This window comes from Haliotis rubra, unplaced genomic scaffold, assembly GCF_003918875.1.
Source record: "Haliotis rubra isolate DU_JTF1 unplaced genomic scaffold, ASM391887v1 Scf296, whole genome shotgun sequence".
Classification (NCBI taxonomy): domain Eukaryota; kingdom Metazoa; phylum Mollusca; class Gastropoda; order Lepetellida; family Haliotidae; genus Haliotis; species Haliotis rubra.
The window spans coordinates 412,535-436,610 of record NW_025766964.1 but is presented as its reverse complement, the minus strand read 5'-3'; the positions used below and the strand labels follow the sequence as shown (position 1 = coordinate 436,610).

The 24,076-nt window shown below is 43.2% G+C and overlaps 2 protein-coding genes across 2 annotated transcripts in view; one reads left to right on the top strand and one right to left on the bottom strand.

Annotated features, from left to right (window-relative positions):
- Positions 1–997: 997 nt before the first annotated feature.
- Positions 998–7,627, top strand: LOC124282219 (zinc finger protein 410-like). The gene is made up of 5 exons (XM_046718177.1): positions 998–1,085; positions 1,362–1,441; positions 2,423–2,506; positions 4,777–4,871; positions 7,179–7,627. The coding sequence occupies exons 2-5, from the start codon at positions 1,387–1,389 to the stop codon at positions 7,512–7,514; spliced, it is 570 nt and encodes a 189-aa protein (XP_046574133.1). The 5' UTR covers positions 998–1,085; positions 1,362–1,386; the 3' UTR covers positions 7,515–7,627.
- An 851-nt stretch (positions 7,628–8,478) lies between these two features.
- LOC124282205 (E3 ubiquitin-protein ligase CHFR-like) overlaps positions 8,479–24,076 on the bottom strand; it is a 42,868-nt gene continuing 27,270 nt past the window's right edge. The window contains exons 17-21 of the mRNA XM_046718163.1: positions 17,190–17,292; positions 15,681–15,768; positions 13,050–13,166; positions 11,632–11,707; positions 8,479–9,140 (exon numbers count right to left, since the gene is read on the bottom strand). Of these exons, the coding sequence (XP_046574119.1) occupies positions 9,101–9,140; positions 11,632–11,707; positions 13,050–13,166; positions 15,681–15,768; positions 17,190–17,292 (424 nt within the window). The 3' untranslated portion in view covers positions 8,479–9,100. The remainder of the gene's footprint in view (positions 9,141–11,631; positions 11,708–13,049; positions 13,167–15,680; positions 15,769–17,189; positions 17,293–24,076) is intronic.

The window sequence follows — 24,076 nt, the reverse complement described above, 5'->3', positions numbered from 1 at the left end:
CCCCCCATCTGTGTGTCCATTCTGCACCCTGGACAGACTGACCCTAGATCCAGCACAAATTACACCAAACATTCCAGCGCCCTTGCCACCAGGGTACACCATGTAAAGTTGTACCCCCATCTGTGTGTCCATTCTCCACCCTGGACAGACTGACCCTCGGATCCAGCACAAGTACACCAAACATTCCGCCGCCTTGCCTCCAGGGTACACCATGTAAGTTGTACCCCATCTGTGTTGTCCATTCTCCTGCTGGACAGACTGACCCTCGTCCCAGCACAAGTACACCAAACATTCCACGCCCTTGCCACCAGGGTACACCATGTAAGTTGTACCCCATCTGTGTGTCCATTCTCCACACTGGACAGAGTGACCCTCGTCCAGCACAAGTACACGCAAACATTCCACGCCCTTGCCACCAGGGTACACCATGTAAGTTGTACCCCATCTGTGTAATCCATTCTCCACGCTGGACAGAGTGACCCTCGTCCAGCACATGGGTACACCAAACATTCCAGGACGCCCTTGCCACCAGGGTACACTTCTACATGTAAGTTGTGCCCCATCTGTGTGTCCATTCTCCACCCTGGACAGAGTGATCCCGTCCAGCACAAATACACCAGACATTCCACGCCCTTGCCTCCAGGGTACACCATGTAAGTTGTACCCCTATCACAGTGTGTCCATTCTCCACCTGGACAGAGTGACCCTCGTCCAGCACAAGTACACCAAACATTCCCGCCCTTGCCACCCAGGGTACACCATGTAAGTTGTTGTACCCCATCTGTGTCCATTCTCCACCCTGGACAGAGTGACCCTCGTCCAGCACAAATTACACCAAACATTCCAGCCCTTGCCACCAGGATACACCATGTAAGTTGTACCCCCATCTGTGTGTCCATTCTCCACCCTGGACAGAGTGACCCTCGTCCAGCACAAGTACACCAAACATTCCACGCCCTTGCCTCCAGGGTACACCATGTAAGTTGTACCCCATCTGTGTGTCCATTCTCCACGCTGGACAGAGTGACCCTCGTCCAGCACAAGTACACCAAACATTCCACGCCCTTGCCACCAGGATACACCATGTAAGTTGTACCCCATCTGTGTGTCCATTCTCCACCCTGGACAGAGTGACCCTCGTCCAGCACAAGTACACCAAACATTCCATGCCCTTGCCTCCAGGGTACACCATGTAAGTTGCACCTCTACAACCATGGTTCCCTTGTAACACTTATGTATACCATGAATGATGTCACTAAACTATTTCACAGGTATGACAGTAATTGTAGTTTTTGAGACACTTACCAACCATATTCTGTATAGATAATGTTGAGATGGTTATTTTTGTTTTCGATGCTCAGATACCGATGTCCTGAAGCTGACTGCATGTTTGAGACCTTCAGGAAACAAGTCTTCACTGGCCATGTCAATACTCACAAAGGTTGGGTTCAACTAAACTAAGCTAAATATATATAGTTAAACTAAACTCAGCTTAATATATATAAACTAAACTAAGCTAAATATATATAGTTAAACTAAACTAAGCTAAATATATATAGTTAAACTAAACTCAGCTTAATATATATAAACTAAACTAAGCTAAATATATATAGTTAAACTAAACTAAGCTAAATATATATAGTTAAACTAAACTAAGCTTAATATATATAAACTAAACTAAGCTAAATATATATTAATGTGATTGAAGGAATAGAGTCTCCAAAAGGTTGCTCCTAGAATTCCAGTCCATGTTTAAACATGGCCACCACTTTGATGAGGGCTTTTGGTTTTGGGATGTTGGCAGTGATGCAACTTCGCCAGGTAATGTGAGGCCTTGCAAGTCAAGTGTGTACATACTTGGGCTGTAACGATGCATCAATCTATCGATGGATTGCAATTATTGAGTCTCTGATAGCAATCAATCGATGGTAGAAACGAAAAATACAGGATGTTTGGGTGCAGACTTGCAGCTTCATTGAGTTTATGTTTTAAGAGTTATCAAAGAGACTGAAACTACTTCAGCTTGTTTTTATTTCATATAAACTATACATTCATTTGGGAAATGACTTCAAATGAGACAATTCATGGAGAGAAAAAACTATTGCAATAGTATTGTAATAGTTAGGTCGTAATAGACAATCGCTATATCGCAGTAGTATGATGCAATAGAATAAGCTATCACAATAGATGTTTGCCCCTCAATAGTCACCCTAATTTCTAGTACAGCGGGGTAGCCTAGCCGATTAAAGCGTTATTTCGTCACGCCCGAGACCGGGTTGAATCCCACATGGGTACAATGTGTGGCCGCCCATTTCTGGTGTCCCCAGCAGTGATGTTGCTGGAATATTGCTAAAAGCGGCGTTAAATCAAACTCAGTCAGTCAGTCACCCCTAGTACATACTCCATACATCTCTATTTCCAGGCATTCAGATGTACACCTGTGACGTCTGTCAGAAGAAGTTCAGCACTGCTGGGAATCTACGCAGTCACAGGATTGTACATAAAGGTCAGAAGAAACATGGCCGCTGGGCAGTCTCACTTGATGTTAGTCCTATATGTGTTATGTGCAGGCCTCAAGCACTCCATGGGATATCATTATCTAATCAGGGCGTTGGAGTAGCCTAGTGGTTGAAGCATTCGCTTGTCTCGCCAAATACCCAGGTTTTATTCCCCACATGGGTACAATGCGTGAAGCCCATTTCTGGTGTCCTCCGCCATGATATGCCTGGAATATTGCTAAATGCGGCGTAAAACTATGTTGACTCACAATTACTTAATCAGTCAATCAGCTTTGAGGCTTCTAATTTCTCGTAGGAAGAAAGGAAAGCATTTACAACAGCTCATCAGAGCAGCATGTCTTATTCTTGTATCTTTTTTGTATTTTGTATTCCTTCAAAATACTCAAGTTAATCTTGTGTAGTATGTTGGGCCAGCCCAAAGAGAAAGAGCAAATGCATCAGTACATGTTGTTTTCTTATATACCAGGTTGTTTCTGAGTGCCATGCCATATTTTCCTAAAAGGGTGTACCACATTTTCTCAAATATAAATAATTGCCATGCTGCCATGAGGATCTACAAACTTTAGGTTCTGCGGGGCTGTATTAAACTAACAAATAAATACACACATTTAAAGTTGGCCATAAGAACTGATACAACTTTGAAACTTTGAACCTGAAACAAAGACCATCAGTACATGAGAATAGATATTTGGGTTTTGTGTTGGTTTTCTTCAAAGTAGAGAAATAATCAATTTTTAATCAAGTTGGTAAAGAAATTAACTAATCCTTTTGGAAGCAGGACTATGGCTAGCTGGGACAATGCATTCTTCATTTAGACAGGTGGGCGAGATGGAGCAGGGTTCACCTGATGCATGGAGAGTGTTTCAGATCTTCATTTAGACAGGGTGGGCGAGATGGAGCAGGGTTCACCTGATGCATGGAGAGTGTATCAGATCTTCATTTAGACAGGGTGGGCGAGATGGAGCAGGGTTCACCTGATGCATGGAGAGTGTATCAGATCTTCATTTAGACAGGGTGGGCGAGATGGAGCAGGGTTCACCTGATGCATGGAGAGTGTATCAGATCTTCATTTAGACAGGTGGGCTAGATGGAGCAGGGTCCACCTGATGCATGGAGAGTGTATCAGATCTTCATTTAGACAGGGTGGGCGAGATGGAGCAGGGTTCACCTGATGCATGGAGAGTGTATCAGATCTTCATTTAGACAGGTGGGCGAGATGGAGCAGGGTCCACCTGATGCATGGAGAGTGTATCAGATCTTCATTTAGACAGGGTGGGTGAGATGGAGCAGGGTTCACCTGATGCATGGAGAGTGTATCAGATCTTCATTTAGACAGGGTGGGTGAAATAGAGCAGGGTCCACCTGATGCATGGAGAGTGTATCAGATCTTCATTTAGACAGGTGGGCGAGATGGAGCAGGGTCCACCTGATGCATGGAGAGTGTATCAGATCTTCATTTAGACAGGGTGGGTGAGATGGAACAGGGTCCACCTGATGCATGGAGAGTGTATCAGATCTTCATTTAGACAGGGTGGGTGAAATAGAGCAGGGTTCACCTGATGCATGGAGAGTGAATCAGATCTTCATTTAGACAGGTGGGCGAGATGGAGCAGGGTTCACCTGATGCATGGAGAGTATATCAGATCTTCATTTAGACAGGGTGGGTGAAATAGAGCAGGGTTCACCTGATGCATGGAGAGTGTATCAGATCTTCATTTAGACAGGGTGGGTGAAATAGAGCAGGGTTCACCTGATGCATGGAGAGTGTATCAGATCTTCATTTAGACAGGGTGGGCGAGATGGAGCAGGGTTCACCTGATGCATGGAGAGTGTATCAGATCTTCATTTAGACAGGGTGGGCGAGACGGAGCAGGGTCCACCTGATGCATGGAGAGTGTATCAGATCTTCATTTAGACAGGGTGGGCGAGATGGAGCAGGGTTCACCTGATGCATGGAGAGTGTATCAGATCTTCATTTAGACAGGTGGGCGAGATGGAGCAGGGTTCACCTGATGCATGGAGAGTGTATCAGATCTTCATTTAGACAGGTGGGCGAGGCCGAGATGGAGCAGGGTTCACCTGATGCATGGAGAGTGTATCAGATCTTCGTCCAGAGGGGTATCACGTTGGATTTGGCAATCTGATTATAATGACAGTGGTCTACAGTGGGGATCCGGCCTCTGTAGGTGGTCTGTGGCTTCAGGTAGTTCATGAAAATGGTCGTGTTTATCAGATTGTGACTTTGTTTTGGTTGCAGAGAAGTCCTTGCAGTGTCCCTACTCTGGATGTGATTTCTCAACCAGACTGAAGAACAGGTTGGCTCAGCACGTCAAACTGATGCATACACATAGGGTAGGTGTTTTCTCAAACAGGGAAGGTGTCCTCACACATAGGTTGGTGTTCTCATCTATAGGGTAAGTGTCCTCTCAAGCAGAGAAGGTGTCCTCTTATACAGGGAAGGTGTCCTCACACATAGGGTAGGTGTTCTCATCTATAGGGTAAGTGTCCTCTCAAACAGAGAAGGTGTCCTCTTATACAGGGAAGGTGTCCTCACACATAGGTAGGTGTTCTCATCTATAGGGTAAGTGTCCTCTCAAACAGAGAAGGTGTCCTCTTATACAGAGAAAGTGCCCTCTCAAACAGAGAAGGTGTCCTCTCAAACAGGGAAGGTGTCCTCTTAAACAGAGAAGGTGTCCTCTTATACAGGGAAGGTGACCTCTTATACAGGGAAGGTGTCCTCACACATAGGTTGGTGTTCTCATCTATAGGGTAAGTGTCCCTCTCAAACAGAAGGTGTCCTCTTAAACAGAGAAGGTGTCCTCTTATACAGGGGAAGGTGTCCTCTTATACAGGGAAGGTGTCCTCTTGTGTCTCTTATACAGGAAGGTGTCCTCTTATACAGGGAAGGTGTCCTCACACATACAGGTGTTCTATCTATAGGTGTCCTCTCAAACAGAGAAGGTGTCCTCTTATACAGGGAAGGTGTCCTCTCATACAGAGAAAGTGCCCTCTCAAACAGAGAAGGTGTCCTCTCAAACAGGGAAGGTGTCCTCTTATACAGGGAAGGTGTCCTCACTCATAAGGTAGGCGTAAATCTGAGGCATACACATATGGTAAGTGTTCTCAGGGCTCAAGATATTTTTTCATGATCAGGAGTACGTACTCCTTATTTTTTCAATATGGGAGTACTGGAAAACAATAAGAGTACATTTAGAGTACTGAATGGAATATAATAGAGAAACAGTAATCTTGTGTTCCGTTTCATATATACACCACAACATTGCTACTCTTGTGTAAACAGGTCAATAAACAATGAAACAATCTTTCTTCAGATACATATGTCTGTAAATGATGCTAAGACCATACACCATTACTGTGGTGCGTATCTGCTACGTTTTCTAAATTATTTCCTACCGTATCGTGCTTATTTTATACCCGTATATACTCCGATACGGCCCTTATCTGTAGCCCTGGTTCTGATCTATTGGATAGATGTCCTCTGAAACAGGGAAGGTGTCCTCACACATAGGTGCCAATCTGATGCACACATAGGGTAGGTGTCCTCTCAAACAGGGAAGGTGTCCTCTCATACAGAGTAGTCTCCTCTCAAACAGGATAGGTGTCCTCTCATACAGGGAAGGTGTCTTCTCAAACAGGGTAGGTGTCCTCTCATACAGAGTAGTCTCCTTCTCAAACAGGGTAGGTGTCCTCTCATACAGGGAAGGTGTCTTCTCAAACAGGGCAGGTGTCCTCTCACAGAGTAGTCTCCTCTCTCAAACAGGGTAGGTGTCCTCTCATACAGGGAAGGTGTCTTTTCAAACAGGATAGGTGTCCTCTCATACAGAGTAGTCTCCTCTCAAACAGGGTAGGTGTCCTCTCAAACAGGGAAGGTGTCTTCTCAAACGGTAGGTGTCCTCTCATACAGAGTAGTCTCCTCTCAAACAGGGCAGGTGTCCTCTCATACAGGGAAGGTGTCTTCTCAAACAGGGTAGATGTCCTCTCATACAGGGAAGGTGTCTTCTCAAACAGGGTAGGTGTCCTCTCATACAGAGTAGTCTCCTCTCAAACAGGGTAGGTGTCCTCTCATACAGAGTAGTCTCCTCTCAAACAGGGTAGGTGTCCTCTCATACAGGGAAGGTGTCTTCTCAAACAGGATAGGTGTCCTCTCATACAGAGTAGTCTCCTCTCAAACAGGGCAGGTGTCCTCTCATACACGAACAGGGTAGGTGTCCTCTCAAACAGGGCAGGTGTCCTATCAAACAGGGTAGGTGTCCTCTCATACAGGATCCTCTCATACAGAGTAGTGTCCTCTCATACAGGGTAAGGTGTCCTCTCAGACAGGGAAGGTGTCCTTTTAAACAGGGTAGGTGTCCTCTCAAACAGGGTAGGTGTCCTCTCATACAGGGTGGTGTCCTCTCATACAGGTAAGGCTACACAGGTAGGTGCCCTCACAGGGAAGGTGCCCTCACATATGGGTAGGTATTTGTACTCACTAATGGAAAAGTTCTTGCTGTTGAACCATCTGATTTTGTTTGTCATTTTGTAATCATCAATTTATCATCCTACATGCAAAAATTGTATCAAAACAGTCTTAAGTGGCCTGTATAGTTTTGTCCTGTTGTGCCATGTTGTCACCTTTGCTTCTTCGTGTGTACGTAGGACTCGAAGCCTCACGTGTGTCCACACTGCCCATACAAGACAGCAATCAAGGGAAATCTCCTTAAACATCAGAGGAACGTCCACAGGCCAAGACACAACTCTTCACTGGCACATACAAAGGGGAACAACTCTGACAAGGGAGACAACCCTGTAGCAGAACAGTCTTTATCTTCTACCACCGTGTTAAAATCCCTGCTGTATTCTACAGGGCCGATTCAGCTGCTGGATGTAACAAGCCATGCTCTCTCGGACGGTGAAATCATCGTGAATCAGATATCCCCACAAACACCAGCTCATGGGGCTGCTTCGGTGGTTCTGGATGTACAACAACCTTGACATTGGTCAGAATATCAGCGTGTCGGCTAAATATGAGATACATCCAAGAGCAATGCCAGTGTTTTCCTCTAGTTGACCCCCCTCATACATGCACACGGGTATCGGACAGATCAGTTTTGTTCTGATGCATAATGTCAGATGATGTTAGATCTGGAAGTTTTTGGATATCCACTGATGATAACCTTTGGAAGAAATTTTTGAATCAGATGTTTTGTTGACCATTTAATGGGTTTTGTTTTACACATGTTCATGTTTGATAAAAAAAAGGTAACTAAATGAAATGTGTTTTGTTGTGTTGTTAAAGTGTTCTATGTCTTTCTGGACCAATTCTTATATGAGCAATACCGTGTTTGTCAATAGGAAAGAGATGTCATTAAGCATTTTAATCTTACCCCATCGAAAAATACCAGACTTCTATGTGCACATTAATGATTCTTGTGACATCTGTTTTGTTCAAACCATATATTTCTCAAGAGCAATTTTAGCTAAACATGTAAACACCCCTACGAAGGGAACTATTCAATTTCAGAGTGATTTATTCAACCTATGGATTAGGTTTTGTATCCACAACATCAAATGGGGCAGAAGGGTAGCCTAGTGGTTAAAGCGTTCGCTCATCACGCTGAAGACCTGGGTTCGATTCCCCACATGGATACAATGTGTGAAGCCCATTTCTGGTGTTCCCCTGCCGTGATATTGCTGGAATATTGCTATTGCGAAAGGCGGCGTAAAACCACTCACTCACTCACAACATCAATACATAACATGCAGGTGCATGTTTGTTTGTGGGTTTCATCATCAATGTTATGTTATTTACAGTGAACTAACTACACTTATTATGAACATACGTATAACAAAATGACATGTTTTATGTCGACTTTATGGCTGAAATATTGCTGATGCAGACTTTTTAAAACTCCTTACTCCATTGTTTAGGTGAAAAAAGACAAACACAAGCCCAGTGTTTAATAAATTAGTAGGAATTTATTGGTTGATAAGTACAAACAGTGTTTCATGACATTAGAATTGCCTGATAACCCTACTACCCATATTACAGCATTCAACATGGCTGCCGTGTGAGATACTGCATCTGATCAGACTTGGTAAGGATTAAACAAGTTCATGAACACATTTGTGGAGAGACAGACCAGGTTACTTTCCACTCTCAAACTTTTAGATCTTTCCATTAAGCAAAAAAGTCAACCCGCAATTTCACGTGACCTCCCCATCCAAGTTGGACAACTCTTACAACAATCATGTTACACTGAACCGGTTCTGTCCAGGATTCCCCACTGTGATTTGCATCTGAAAGGGGTGCTCCAACATTGTCACTATGCTTAACAGTCTCTCTATACATAACAATATGTACAACTCACAAGGCTTATTATACCACAGCATCCTGGGGTTGCATTTAGCTGACTCAGCTGTTACCTTGGTTACCTGAACTTCATTTATGCATCAGTTTCCTATATCAACTGACAAATATATTGTGCCACATAAAACACAGAGATGACCTTGCATCCCACAGCCATAGTCGGCCCTCCTCTGATGAACACCTATATGTCTGTGCCAGGGCAGGTGGTATGTTAGGTGTTTCTTGTCTGGTCACATATATGGTTGAAGTTTCTGCAATATAAACAACCAGACTAGTATTTGATTGTTATTTAACACTGCACACAGCAATATAGCAGCTGTTTGACATGTTGTTGATATTATGAACTCGTGACAGTGACTTATACCTGGGCTGACCTGTAAAGATCTGGGTTAGAATTGAACTTCAGCAACCATGCTTGTAAGAGGCGACAAACGGGATCGGATGGTCATGCTCGCTGAATTGGTTGACACATTTCATTGTATCCCAATATTATGTAGATAGATGCTCATGCTCTTAATCACTGGATTGTCTGGTCCAGACTTGATTATTTACAGACCGCCGTCATATAGCTGGAATATTGCTGAGTAAGGCGTACAACTAAACCCACTCACTCACTCAGTCACTATACCAGGGCTAGTGATATGCAGGTCTTTCTTGTTTGGTCTCACAAATGGTTGAAGTTTCTATAAAACTCATTAAAGGTTGGATTGTTTGTCTTTCAACAATAGTATTCCACCTATTTGACAGTGACCTGTAACAGTCAGGTCAAACTGGTGATTGATACTGGGAGCAACATGCAATCAGGTTATGCATTCTCTTCCCACAGAAGTTACTCCTGTCATATCTTCCCACGTAACCTCTGTTCTAATATGTCCCTTTCATGGTGCAAGTGTTCAGGATTCGTGATTGGTTTCAATCAGATTTAGTTGTGCAATCGGCGATGTTGTTTCATAAGTGATCAATCGCCAAGCCTCGGTAAGTCCCTTATGCTTAGGGAAAACTAGAACCTCATCCCCTGCGAGATGCTCAATCGTTTCTTCTAGACAGAACTCAGTCATGTAATGGCAGATCAATGGCGTCTCCATCGCCGTCATTGCCAATGGACACGCTAGCCATTAAATGTCTTGTGTGTTACATCTTCAAAAACATCTTGCTGATTGATTCCTCCACTCTCTATTGCTAGTTTCTGATTGTCAGTTAAACATGAAATACCGAATCTGTCCTTCGCATATTGATCAACTAACTCCATGAAAGCCGCCATATTGGATCTAAGTCAATGTAACACGTGTTCTGATTGCATAGAAAGGAGGGAGATAATTTGTGTTGTAATTTTTTGCCGCTGTTATTTTTACGAGAGCCGGGAAATATGGACAGAGGTATGTGGGAAGATATGACTTGAGTAACCTCTGTGGGAAGAGAATGCAGGTTATGATGAGAAAAAAATATAAGAAGTCACTGATCTTGAAACCTCTGTACCCAACAGGATCTGAAATCTGACATTTATGATCGATAGCGGAAAAAGTGTTCAAGAAACTATCATGTAATATTGTGCTATTTTCACGCTTTACACTGGGGGGTGACAAACGGCTGATGGAAGAGCATACTGAGTAGCTTGGGGCATCTCACCTGGCTGTGCTGAGTTACACCTGAATGTGTGCTGGTGCTGTTCCACCAGCCGTTTGTCACCTCTCAGTGTGAAGCGTGAAAATAGCACAATGCTACAACAGGATGTTTACACAAGAAGGCAATTGTTACACAAACAAATGGAAGCTGAACTTCAACATCTTCGCCATGTCTTTAGACCTACAACAACTACCCTGCCAGCCTTGTAGACCGCACCATCAACGCCACCCTCAACCCAATAGACAAGCCCCCATGCCAACATACAGCTCTGTTCATCATAAGCCTGCCCTATATAGGTTCAGCCAGCCACCAGATCAGCCAACTCTTAAAACACCAAGTCAACATTGATGTTGTGTTCCAGAGAGGTACTACTATACAGAACATCCTAAAAGCCAATGGCAGACCAACCCCCACAACTAAAGAAGACCCTTCAGGCACAGTTTACCACATAAAGTGTGACTGTGGAGACTCGTACATCGGTGAAACCTCAAGACCCCTCCCTGTAAGAATCAAAGAACATCAATCCTCTGTGAAGAAGAAAGACTCCAAATCCGCCATCTCTGACCACACCCAAGCTCACCCAGACCACAACATCCTATGGAACAGCATCAATGTACTCACCAGTAATCACACCCACTACAAGATCAGAAAGCTACTAGAAGCCATTCACATCAAGAGACTACAACCGGCCATGAACAGAGACCAAGGATATTACATCCCCACTGCCTACAACCAACTCATCACCAAGCAATCTTAATTCCATTATTCTCCTGTCTGTCATATCACTGGCTTCCTCCCAATAATCCCCCATAGCTTACTCTGTTTGTGTAACAATTGCCTTCTTGTATCAACATCCTCCAACCTTGTACATCAACCTCATTAATTGTGCAAACACCAATCACTTACTGTTCAACTTTACTATGTATATATATATACCTTTGCTTCTAGCATTGTACATCATTTGCTTGATAACGGTGTTAGTAGCTACACCAGAACGTTGCTCATATTATATTAAAGAAGTTGTATATCCATAGAACTCTCCTTGTTGTTCATCACACCAACTTCTAAATGCCACTCAAACAAGTTACGGAGATATGGACAATATTCAGATGTACATACGCTGCGTGATGTGGCTTGTTGCGCTGTGTTCGACAGTTCTTTCCCCAGTAACAATCAGATCGTCTACGGACTTCCTCTGAAATAATAATTTATTTTGATTGGTGGGCAAGTCCATGTATGTTGTTAAATGTTACAGTCAGCAATTATCCATCCATCCACTTCTCTTTTATCTTTAATATAACATATATGTCATATTTGAGTAAATCAGTCTCTGTATGGAAATAGATGACACCCTTACTTTATCAGCTTGATGTCGGGATTAATCTCTTTGGTCATGTGGACAAGCCATGTGACCTCAGATCAGTGAGTGAGTGAGTTTAGTTTTATGCCGCACTCAGCAATATTCCAGCTATATGTCGGTGGGACTTTAGATCAGACGATCAGTGGTTCGAATCCCATACCTGGACACCGTGATGTTATGGCTGCTACAGATGTGAATGTATCCCAGTTACTTGGTCTGATGCTCCAGATGTAAATAACTATTATCATTTACAGACCACAGTCATACATCTGGAATACTGCTGGAATATTATAGCATTCTTCGATGACATTTAAGTATGTTCGTTTTTGATTGGCTGTTACTAAAAAATTAGAAGTGAAAATTGTTCAATAACCACTTCTGAATAACCCGGTTCACTCTTGCGAGGAATATTTTGCACTCATTAACCCTTACAAAGGCAAACAAACATGTCGTCTGAAACTGTAACGTTTGACCTCGGCGATTTCTTTGATGTGTTTGGATCGGATATGGATGAAAATATTGACCCAGCCTAGTATGTAAGTCGAATCACACAATCACTGCTTCTTCGTCTTCGATGTCTGGTCTTTTCAAAATTGACAACAGTCAGGTTGTCATAAATAACTACTTTCGGAACTAAGCAAAGCACTGACACGCATCCAGGACAGTCACGTTTCGAAAATGGCACGCGCCAATGACGTCAGAACGAAGGTCAAACCAGACAAATCTATTTTTGAAGTTAGAGGGGTGTTCCTTATTACATAACTCATTCCAATAAAGCTGTCCATAACATAAGAAGTAGAATGCCAGTACAGATGTTGCAACTTGCAATGTATTTGAAGAAAACTTCAGTGTGGAAATAATTAAAATATTTGACACTATGTAAATTATTTCTTTTTCCTGTTTCACCCCGAGTATGGGCGAAACCATTTAGAAGGCTCTATCCGCAGTAGTGTCAAAACACTATGCAAGGGTAATGAGTGCATACGCGTTCGGTTTTAAATGACATTTAGCAGTGTTCAACTATAATCACTTCCAAAATGTAAACATAATAGGATTATCTCCTAATTAAACAAATAAACAAAAACAAAAAAACTTAAACAAAACAAAATAATTCAGTGACTAAACCTCAATAAAACATAGTAATCAATCGGAGCATGTATTCATTAGCCTTGCACACCTGGCAGTTTTTCTTTTGGTATATCCTTCCGATATTGGTAGGCGAGGTCTTTGAAGTTCCGCATTCCACACATGTAGCAGAAATATGTCTCACCATTCACAGCTCCCCTCATTTGATCTGAAAAACACAAAAATAGAAAGGATATTTGTCCATCTTCCCCTGAACAGAACACACAGCGGTGACCATTAGGCATACCTTGTGTAGCTTCAAGCAATTAGTAAGATCCTAACATATCATTACCAGTTGTATACACAATGAAATCGTAAAGTAGGAACATTCAGATTGTATAATTATATGAGCCTACTGTACAAGAATACTCATAGGCATTGGTGACCCGAGTTTCATTTACATTAGGGTGAGTGAGTGAGTTTAGTTTTGCGCTGCACTCCGCAATATTCCATCTATATGGCAGTGGTCTGTAAATAATCGAGTCTGGACCAGACAATCCACTGATCAACATCATGAGCATAGACCTGCGCAATTGGGAACCGATGACATGTGTCAACCAAGTCAGCAAGCCTGACCACCCGATCCTGTTAGTCGCCTCTTACGACAAGCATGGGATACTGAAGGTTCAAACGAACCCGGGTCTTCACGGGTCTTTACATTAGAACTTCTTTGAGAGGCATTTAGAAGTTGGGATCAGTAAGGAAGGATCGCAAAATATGGATGAACAACTTCTTTATTTCAGTGAGAGCTGAGAGTGGTGTTCTGGTGTAGGTTCTAACATCGTCATCAAGCAGCCTACACCAAAATGTCGCTATAAGCAGTGTATGAAATAAGCCAAAAACCCAGCCAGACATCAGGGCTGGTAACTTCAAAATGTTACCAGCCCAAATTGGATTTAACCAGACCAGACACCAAGAATTTACTCAGATGTATGGAACATCTAAAATTTGCACCAGACCGTCGGGCTGGCTAGCTGTAAATTTAGACCGTCCGTCAGAAACCTAGTTCGTCTCGGGCTGTCGGACGGGCCTTATTTCATACACTGCTATAAGCTCTCACTTTAATAAAGTATTGTGAATCCACGTATTGTTGTCCTTCTACATTAACATTAGGCTACTGCTAAACAAGAACTCAGGACATTCCATTACGGGTCAAGTCAGAACGACTGTATGAAATTCTATTTGTTTGAAAAATGCTACACAGCCTTTTGTCTTTTTTATATCTATCTCTAACGCAAAGTACTATAATAGAGTTACCTCCCCTTCCCTCGAGCACATTATGAACTGTATTGAAAACTCAGCTGTAAACACTGGCAAGCTGCATTAATAAACCGGTAAGAATTATACCACACCTTGTTTGAAGAAAGGAAAGTTACACTACTGTATTACCTTCAAGTTCTTTTATAAAATGTTCGTGAAATTTGATTGACCAATGAAATTACTAACAAGAAGTGTCAGATTTTACCCCCCAAACAAATCCTGCCAAAAGATAGTAGCAAGTTTTCTTCATCTCCTTTAGAACAAATACTAAGCCTTTGATCTATTAGCCATGTTGGCTCACAATCAAATAGTGCTCACTGAAGCAATATTCCAGCCATGATCTAAACATATTGTTCACAAACAGTGAAAAGTATTGGTAAAACAGAGACTGCCAGCAAGCCTGAAACTAATCTGGACTTGGACACACAAACTATAGGTGAATCATTTACTAAAATACATGAGGGCACAAGGGCTCACAACTCTCTCTTTTAGTTTTACGCCGCACTCCGCAATATCCCAGCTATATGGTGGCGGTCTGTAAATAATCGAGTCTGGACCAGACAATCCAGTGATCAACAGCATGAGCATCGATCTGCGCAATTGGGAACCGATGGCATGTGTCAACCAAGTCAGCGAAACTGACCACCCGATCCTGTTAGTCGCCTCTTACGACAAGCATAGTCGCCTTTTGTGGCAAGCACATGGGTTGCTGAAGACCTATTCTACCCCGGATCTTCACGGGTGGCTCTCAACTGGTAATCTGTGTATGAAATAAGCCAAAAACCCAGCCAGACATCAGGGCTAGTAACTTCAAAATGTCACCTGCCCAAAATGGATTTAACAAGACCAGACAATCCAAAGAAAATAACTAAGTTTTTAGTTACAATGAATAATTTAAAGAACCTGATACATGCAATATATTTACTAACAGTCTATTCATAACATTCATTTTCAGAAAATAGATTAGAAGATATTACTCAGATGTATGGAACAGCCAGCTGTAAATTTAGACCTTCCGTCAGAAATCTAGCCCGTCTCGGGCGGTCGGACGGGCGTTATTTCATACACTGCTGGTAATTCAAGGGCACATATATGGCTTGTATGAAAAGCATGGGGTGGTTGGGAGCTACTCTTTTCTGAAATCCCCATGGGGAGATAATAACAAAACAAATTGCTCTGAACACTACTTTCTCAGTGGAAATTATTAAATCCCATCAGTAATGTCTTCATAAGATGCATAAAGTCTGGAAACATGATTTTGTCAAGAACTGAAGAATTGTGTGAAATACACAATGCCATTTTAGAAAGTGGTCAAATGTAACATATGTCATATTTGGGATTACACTTTCATCGTAAAGAAGAAGAATTGTGATTACTTCGGTCTGTCTGTGTAGCAAACCACTTGTATTACTTTCCAACTTACCAAAACATTTGTATTGTCCTGCCTCAAGTTTGGCTAAGCTGTCTTTCAAAACATCTCGAACTGAGATGTTGTTGGCTTCTAAATAGTCCTGTAGAAACAAACACATAGTATATTAGGGGTTTCTAACAGAGGACGTCATCTTTCATCTAACCTAGGTGTAATGGAATATGTCAGTGTGGTGTGGTGTGGTGTGGTGTGGTGTGGTGTGGTGTGGTGTGGTGTGGTGTGGTGAGGTGTGGTGTGGTGTGGTGTGGTGTGGTGTGGAATGGTGGTGTGGAGTGGTGGTGTGGTGGTGTGCGGTGCTGAGCTGAGCTGAGCTGAGCTGAGCTGAGGTGTGGTGTGCTGTGGTGAGATGAGATGTGGTGGGGTGGGGTGGGGTGGGGGTGAGGTGAGGTGAGGTGAGGTGAGGTGTTGGGGTGAGTTGAGTTGAGTTGAGTTGAGGTGTGGTGAGGTGAGGTGAGGTGTGGGGGTGAGGTGAGGTGAGGTGACATAGGGTTAAATATTGCACTGAAGATGATTAAACAAGCTTATACAGTGTGTGTGTGCATGTGTATATGTATGTATCTGTGTGTGCACAAGTTTGTGTGTCTCTCTCTTTCTGTGTGTGTGTGTGCGTGCATGTGTGTGTAAGCATGCACTAGTAATAGTCCCGATTCATCCCTTTTTTTGAGTGTGCTACACTTCTGAACTAGAAAGTGTTTTTACTCGTAAAAACAGATGTCTCCCCCTTCCCCCAATTCAACATTGAAACCTCAATAATTCACTTGATTCCGTCAACTTCAAAATAGTATGAAAATGTATGAAAATACATATTATTTATGTTTTATAGTACATGTATATTGTTGATGCTTCTAAGCTTACTAATAATTGGTATTGGTATTAAGTATACAAAATTTAGTGAAGATGGGTGAAGTGGTTTTAGAGTCAAGCTCCGAACACTGTTGCCATTGAAACAGAAAAAGATTTAAAGAATAGTTCAAACCCCCAAAAGCCACATCTACATGATATGGAGAGGCAGTATACCAAATTTGGGGAAGATGGGTCAAATAGTTTCAGAATTCTGCTCTGGAAACAAACTTTACCCTTCAAAAAGACAGAGTCCAAATTGTTACCATGAAAACAGAAAAAAAATAAAATTGAAAAAAACACACAAACCCCCAACGGCACATCTACATGATATGGAAAGGCAGTATATCAAATTTGGTGAAGATTGTTGAAGTAGTTTAGAGTAATGTTCTGGAAACAGTGGAAAATGCCGAAGCCGACGGAAACTCAGCCAAAAACAATATGTCTCCCGTCCCTTTGGGGGGAGACATAAATACTGAAGCTGAAAGACATTAGTAACACAGTTCACGGACATTTAATCATCTGCTGCTGCCGGTCTTCACACAAGAACTACACACCTTTAAATACCAGTCATTCATCAACTGTTTCCTGCCAACGGTGTCTAGGTGCAGTTATAACATTCATTAATGTAGACATGTTTTGCGGAGACCAACATTATCCTACCTTGAATATTGTTGACTCTGATGTGTTGTCAAGGATGAGGTTTGTCAGACACTTCTTCCCAAAGTTCATATCTGTGAAACCAATACATATACACTTCATAACAAACCAGATGTGTTTGTTTTGGGGGTAATTATTATAGAATATTTATATAGTGCACATATCCACACAACTTGTGCATGCTCAAAGCGCTGGTATATTTTCCCTCGATCATCACTCGATGTCAATCTCAACGGCACATCGTATTATCAATCTCAACTCCCCTGGGATCATACCACTCTTGTGGCTACTAGGCGCACCAAGTTAATGTGGCTTTCCTACACTTACGAGGTACCTATTCACAGCTGGGTGGACTGTGACACATAGTCACAGTACTTTGTCCAAGTTCACTGCATGTTGCTGTACCCGGAACTAGGTGTTTGCACGTGGCCACCATCTGGTCATATACCAATGGATTCCTGGTTTCTTTTAAGTGCACAGGGTTGTGTACTGTACACTAGGGGTTGTGACAACACTGTAAGAGTCTGCACACAAAGTTGACGCCAAGGTTTTTACACCCGGTCACAGGTGGGATCGATCCTGACACCTCAAGCCCACTGGATCACTAGCCTGGCGCCTTTGCCAGCTCCCCCACATGTTTTGGTTGTTGCTGTTTAGTGCACTCCAGTTCTATGATGGCATCTCTCCAATAATCCAGTCCGGACCAGACAAACCAGTGATTGATATCATAAGCATTGTCCCATTTTGTTGAGGTACATCGTGCAATCTAGTAAGTTAGGCAGTCTGACCACCTGATCCATTAAGCCACCTCAAATAGCCACTATAAGTTTCTTGGCCCTTTTTTTATCCAGAATCCCTATGCCACAGACAATTCTTGAGAAAGTAAGTGAATGAGTTGATCATAATCATTCATCATACAAATTTATATTGAATCTATCATCATTTAAAACAATTTTCCCATAACACAGTATTGAGGATGATAATTAGTGTTTCGTCTCATCCACACTTCTCTGTAGTAACAAATTACTGGTAAACTGAGTTTACTAAAGCTAAAGAAACATACCTTTTCCTCTGTTGTATTTAATTAAAGAATTCTTTTAGACAATGTTGATAGGACTGGTTGGTTTTCAAAGTTGCTGGTAGGTCTTAAAAGTTATCAGCCCTGTGATCTGGTACAAATTTGGGGGAGTTCCATACACTGGTATATGTCAGAATACAGCAATGGGACTATTTTATCATGTCAATGTGAATTTAGTCACCCACATGTCAGATAATAATTCATCCCATCCATCCATCAATTTCAAAATACACTTACAACAAACATGTAATTTTTAGAGTAAAATTGATATTTTATACTTATCCTGACTCATGCTCTTTTGCTTGTCTTCTTCTTCTTGCGAACATAGTGGAACACTTGTATCTCCTTATTTGAAGCTCCCTTCAAAATAAAATCACTAATTGGTACTCACCACGAGTTGCTCCCCTTTGCTTCCCCTGGCGGGAAAGGTGTCGCCACCCTCTGGCCATGTGCTCCACTCTCTCCTGATTTAGCGAGCCCAACACTTGAATTTACAGGGAAATCCAAAGTGTTATGTGGGAGGATGGGAGGGAGTTAACCTCATGAGTCAGGATAAGTATAAAATATCAATTTTACTCTAAAATTACATATTTTTCCTTATCCTGACTCATGCTCTTTGTTTGTAGCATCCTACGGAACGGAGGTGGGTAACAGAATACTTTGGATTTATAATTAGTGATTTTGTATAGATATACTGTAATATTCCCTACGGAACTTCATGAAGGCTTAGATTTAGGATGTTTCCTGTATAAAGAAAACCATAGGTTATATAAAGCCATTAAAGGGGAATTACATTATGAATATATTGAACAATACATATAAATTATATATATATATATAGGTGACTCTGATAGAGGCACTGAAATTGACTATACCAAAGTATATGCTTAAGGTTGAATACTTAAGCTGAACATATATACATAGCCCTAAAACCCTCAGAGAGTTATAAGCTAGATGAGTATGTATAAAATACATATTAATCTTGTGAGGATAATATTTTAACGCCACGAGGGACTGTCAGTTGCTGAGCGAGGACCAGTGGTCCGGAATGGTGAATGCCAGAGACATCTTCTGTAGTGATGTCTCTCAGGTAGTGATTAGCAAATACCATGTTAGATTTCCAATAGCATCCTTCCATAATCGTGTTCAAGGAACAGTTACCGTAGGGGCGAGGGTAGAGGCCAGTGCCCTGATCTCATGTGGATTTGATGCTGTTGGTGGGTCCAAGCCTGCTGCCTTGTAGGCACGGAGAATGACAGTCCTTATCCAAATAGATATTGTAGTCCGTGACACTTCTGTTTGATTCGTGAGGCTTATAAGGGGATGAATAAACGCTTGAGAAATCTTCTCCTTGTTTTGGATCGTCAGAATAAACTTTGAGCCTTTACCGACACAGTGATAGGTCTTGTGTATCTTCTGATCCGAGAATAGAGGATAGCCGGGATGTGGAATAATCTGTCTGGTTGACCTGGCAGTTGATTTTTATGATGAAATCCCATCTTAATCCGAGGTGCTGTGTTATGATTGTCATCAAACTGTATCCTCTCGTAATCCAGAGCGCGAATTTCAGACATTCTTGCTGCTGTGGCTAGCTTATAGCAGAAACAGTGTTTTCTGTGAGAGAAATTCAAAGTTTGTCGATTCCAAAGGTTCATAGACCTCACTCGTGAGGTGTTGTAACACTACATTCAGATCCCAAGCTGGGCGGAACTTCCGCTTTGGTCCTCCAATCGAAAGCTCGTGAGTAAGGCCAGTAACTCTGGAGATCTTGTCAATTTGACACCCGCTCTCATGGTGATTACAGAACTAAGCTGCAAGATATGTTGATATCGCTGAACCTTTTAAATGTTTGTTTTGGCGAGGTAACACAAATAGTCTGCCACTTGAGGTTGTGAAGCCTCTCTGCTGTAAACCCTTTCTTTGTTGCATAATTTTCAAACTGTGCCACTTGTCGCCGCATTGCCACGAAGTTGAGTAACGTAAGCGCGCGCGGACTGCTTTTGCCGCCTGGCAGAATATCCTCTCTTGTTTAAACACATTTGTATACAGTCCATAATGCAGTAGTTGGAACATTGCTGGGTTTCCGCACTTGTTTGGTGTGAGGATGAATTAACAGGTTTGCGCCGCTTTGGGTAGCTCCAGTGTTGGTTGACCGATTTCTTGAATTAGTATGGGAAACCACGCTCTGGCCGGCCAGTAGGGCCACCAAAGTGAGTTGTAGGCTCTGTGTTTGTCTGATTTTCTGTAATACTTGAGGTATTATTGCTGGCGGCGAAACGCTGCACGCATTGAGGCCTTCCCATGATAGACTTAGAGCCGCCCGCTGCCCAAGCTTGGGGGTCTGGGACTGGTGACACGAATGTCGGTAGCTGATTGTTGAATCGCTGCGGCTTAATAGGTCTATTAGCGGCCCCTAATTGCTTGATTATCTGTGCAAAAATTTCCCTGTTGATCATCCACTCTGTCGGTGATGGTAGATGAGGCCGAGAGAGAGCCGCCTGCTAGTATATTTCTGGCTCCGGAATGTGCACTGCTCTGACATGTAGATTTAGATCTTGTATTAAATCAACAGTTGAAAGCTTAGGTTCAAAAGGTTCATCGATCTCGCTGAGCCTTGCTTGTTTATGTAGAACGCCACTGTCGAATTGTCTGTATGGATCATTAGGCGCCAAGCATTTTGTAGAAATGTGCTCCAATGTAGAATGGCGCTGATTACAGCTTTCATTTCTAGACTGTTTATATGGAGTTTGCATTCTTGCTGATTCCATAACCCTGATATCGCGGTTGGTGAGATGAGCTCCCCAACCTTGGAGTGACGCTGCCTACATACAGATGGGTTTTGTATTCCTGCTCTGCTAAACAAATCCCTTCGCAGACATTCGATTTCTTGGTCCACCATAGTAGATGCGGTCTGAGATGTTTCGGTAGACTGAATGGTTGTACATCGCTGAGATGTGCGCTGATGAGGACCTGTAGGGGACGAACTGTAATCTGCCTGTGACAGTCATGTCTTGGGCTGATGTGAGAAGACCTAGTAGGCTCTGCCATTGTCGCAGTGGTAACGGAGAGAGTAGAGCTGGTGGAATGGTCTGCTGTATCTTGAGCCAACGGTCTTCTGGTACCAAAATACGGTTGCGATTTGTGATGAATCGAATACCTAGGAACTGCAGGTCTTGGCGATGGTACTAGGTCCGACTTATGTAAGTTTACTAACCAACCTAGTTGTGTTAGTAGCTTTATGATGTAATTTAACTGTAGTTTGAGACGCAGTGGATCTTGATCTACTTGTATCCCGTCCGTCGAGGTAAAACGCGACTCGCGTAGCCCCTTTGACGATGTAGAAATTTGATAATCGGTTTCGCTATCCTCGTGAATAGCCAGGGGCTGATGATATTCCTCAATGGGAGTACTTTCCACTGGTAATGTAGCCCTTCTAGAGTAAATCGTAGGTATTTCCTGGAATCGGGATGAATGGGGATGCAGGTAGGCATCCTGTAGATCTATGCTGCCCATGTAGTCCATAGGACGAATCATCTGGCGAATCTGAGGTAAATGTATCATGCTAAACTTCGTGGTTTGGCGAGATAGTTCTTGTTGAAAAGCTCATGTTGTAGATGAGTCTGTATTTCTCCGCGGAGTTTTTCTTGGGAACTAGGAAAACTGGGGAGTAGAAACCTGGTTCGACGCTTGCTTGATCTATTACTTCTATGGCCTGTTTGGATAGGAGTGATGAAACAGCCTCTTTATCTTTGGTAGTTGTTGCGCTTTGTAAATCGAACTTGGGGGTTTGATTGTCAGCGAGGCTTGGCCTGTAGAGGGATACGAAACTGTTGAAGAATGTTGGAGACGAAGGGTCTTGCAATATTCCCCAGTTTTCCCAGTGTAGTTGGAGGCGCCCACCCACTTGAGCTGGCTGTACTGGAACGGCTGGGGTGGAAGACTCCAGTCGCTCCGAACCTGTGTTTCAGCTGCCTATAATTGCGGAACCTCTGGGTGTCCTGCCTCTTCCTGATCCTCCTCTATAGTTGCCATATGGGCTTAATTTAAAAGAATCTTTACCTCTAGAGCTGGCTATCTTCCTGTCTCTTGCTCTTTGTAGGCCCGTGAACTTAGATCTGCCTGAGTATCTTTGTGAAGTCTGACGAATGACGCTGGCTAGTGTGTCCATCGATCTAATCATAAGGACTTCCCTGGAATCCTTAGAGACTTCCTTGGCTTACTTTGTCGATTTCTCCGCCAAAGATGGATGTTGTCGACCACGGGCTGTATAAAGTGGGCTGTAAAGTTCTCCCCCATTACAGGAGGCGAGGAGGCCTTGACGACGAAGCTAAGGTCAGTGCTGCTGAAACAGATGTAAGATGATCCGCTAAAAACTGCTGATCTTTCTTTGCATAAGTAAGGCAGAATAAATCATTCTATCATCTTCCGTCGTGGAATCCCGAATCTAGTAATAAGAGTCTCATTGATCGCCCCAGATCTATTTAACCCAAAGAACATACGCCTCGCCATGGTTTCTATATGAGCCAACTTGGCGATCATCCATCTTGTAAATCTTGTTCTTTACATCGCTGATGATCTTATAGTTCTCATCGATGTCCTGGGCCTTGTAGAAGGAGTCCATGTTATGCGGAGAACTTCTTGGCTTGAAAGTTGGGCAGATGTGGTATCTGAACTTTCGTGAGCTTTCTGGAAAGCTGCATCTAGATTCTGTGGCACTGCCGCAATCGGGTCGATCGGGGTAGAGTGATTGCATCTGGATCATCTTCCTTCATCAAATACGCCTGCGCTTGTATTGCCACTTTTAGATGGTGATGTGAGATCTAGGTTATTGACCATCCAATACCGTGATTCTGCATCAGAAAATATGATTCCTCCATCATCCTCAAAACCATCATCATTAACAAATTGTAGATGCTCTTCGACCGCGTAGCTGTCTGTATATCTGATGAGGTTTGTGGCGATCTAGTTGACTTGTGCGCCGCTTCTATGTGGAGATCTGACGGTGATCGACCTGGTGATGAACGGCGGGAGATCGCCTATGGGATGATCTTCTCGAGACTTGTGAGGTGAATGTTGATAGCTTCGCCGGGCTCTTCGGCAGTCCCTCGATGTTCTTCTAGATGATGAAGATCTGAATCATATGTCCTTCGCTAATGCCTTCGCTTCATTTGCGTCCGGTCCGGGGATCGATGATATGACCTTCGCCTAAGGCTTCCGTGATGTCTGATGGTCTGAGTCCATATCTAGAGATGAAATCGAAGATGGTGATGATCTCTCCCGCCGCTCGCTGGCTAAGCCTTCGGGCTGTACATCTAGGTCCTTCGCCAAGGTGGTGCGGACTTCCTTCGCTAAGGTGACATCGCCTTGGCTGCTACGCTGACGGGGTGCCTCTGGGTGTTGTTCACGCTTGGAGCCTTCGCTGGCTCGGACCCTTCGCTTGGCGCAGTTTGTAGTGGTCCTCCATGATGTTCATAATCTGCCGCATCATGTCTTCTGGGATGATTCAGACGGTCGCCGGGCGCCTTTTCTGCGATGGGGTTCACATCAATGACGCCTGACGCCGGGTGTAGAGGCATCAGGCTGCATGGTGATCTCTGCAGAAGTCACAGTCGCTGACACCGGGTCGCTTCTTCTGCCGTAAGTCGGGATGATTATCGGCTGATCATCGAGAGGCCCAATTCTGCTGCTGGAACGATCTCGGCTGAGAGAAAGTTCTTGCTGTCTTCGTGAGATTTCCCTTTGGAAGTCTGCGCTGCCCTGGGTGTCCTCAATCTGCGCTGAGACGACGATGAGGCCCTCTTAGACTTGGTCT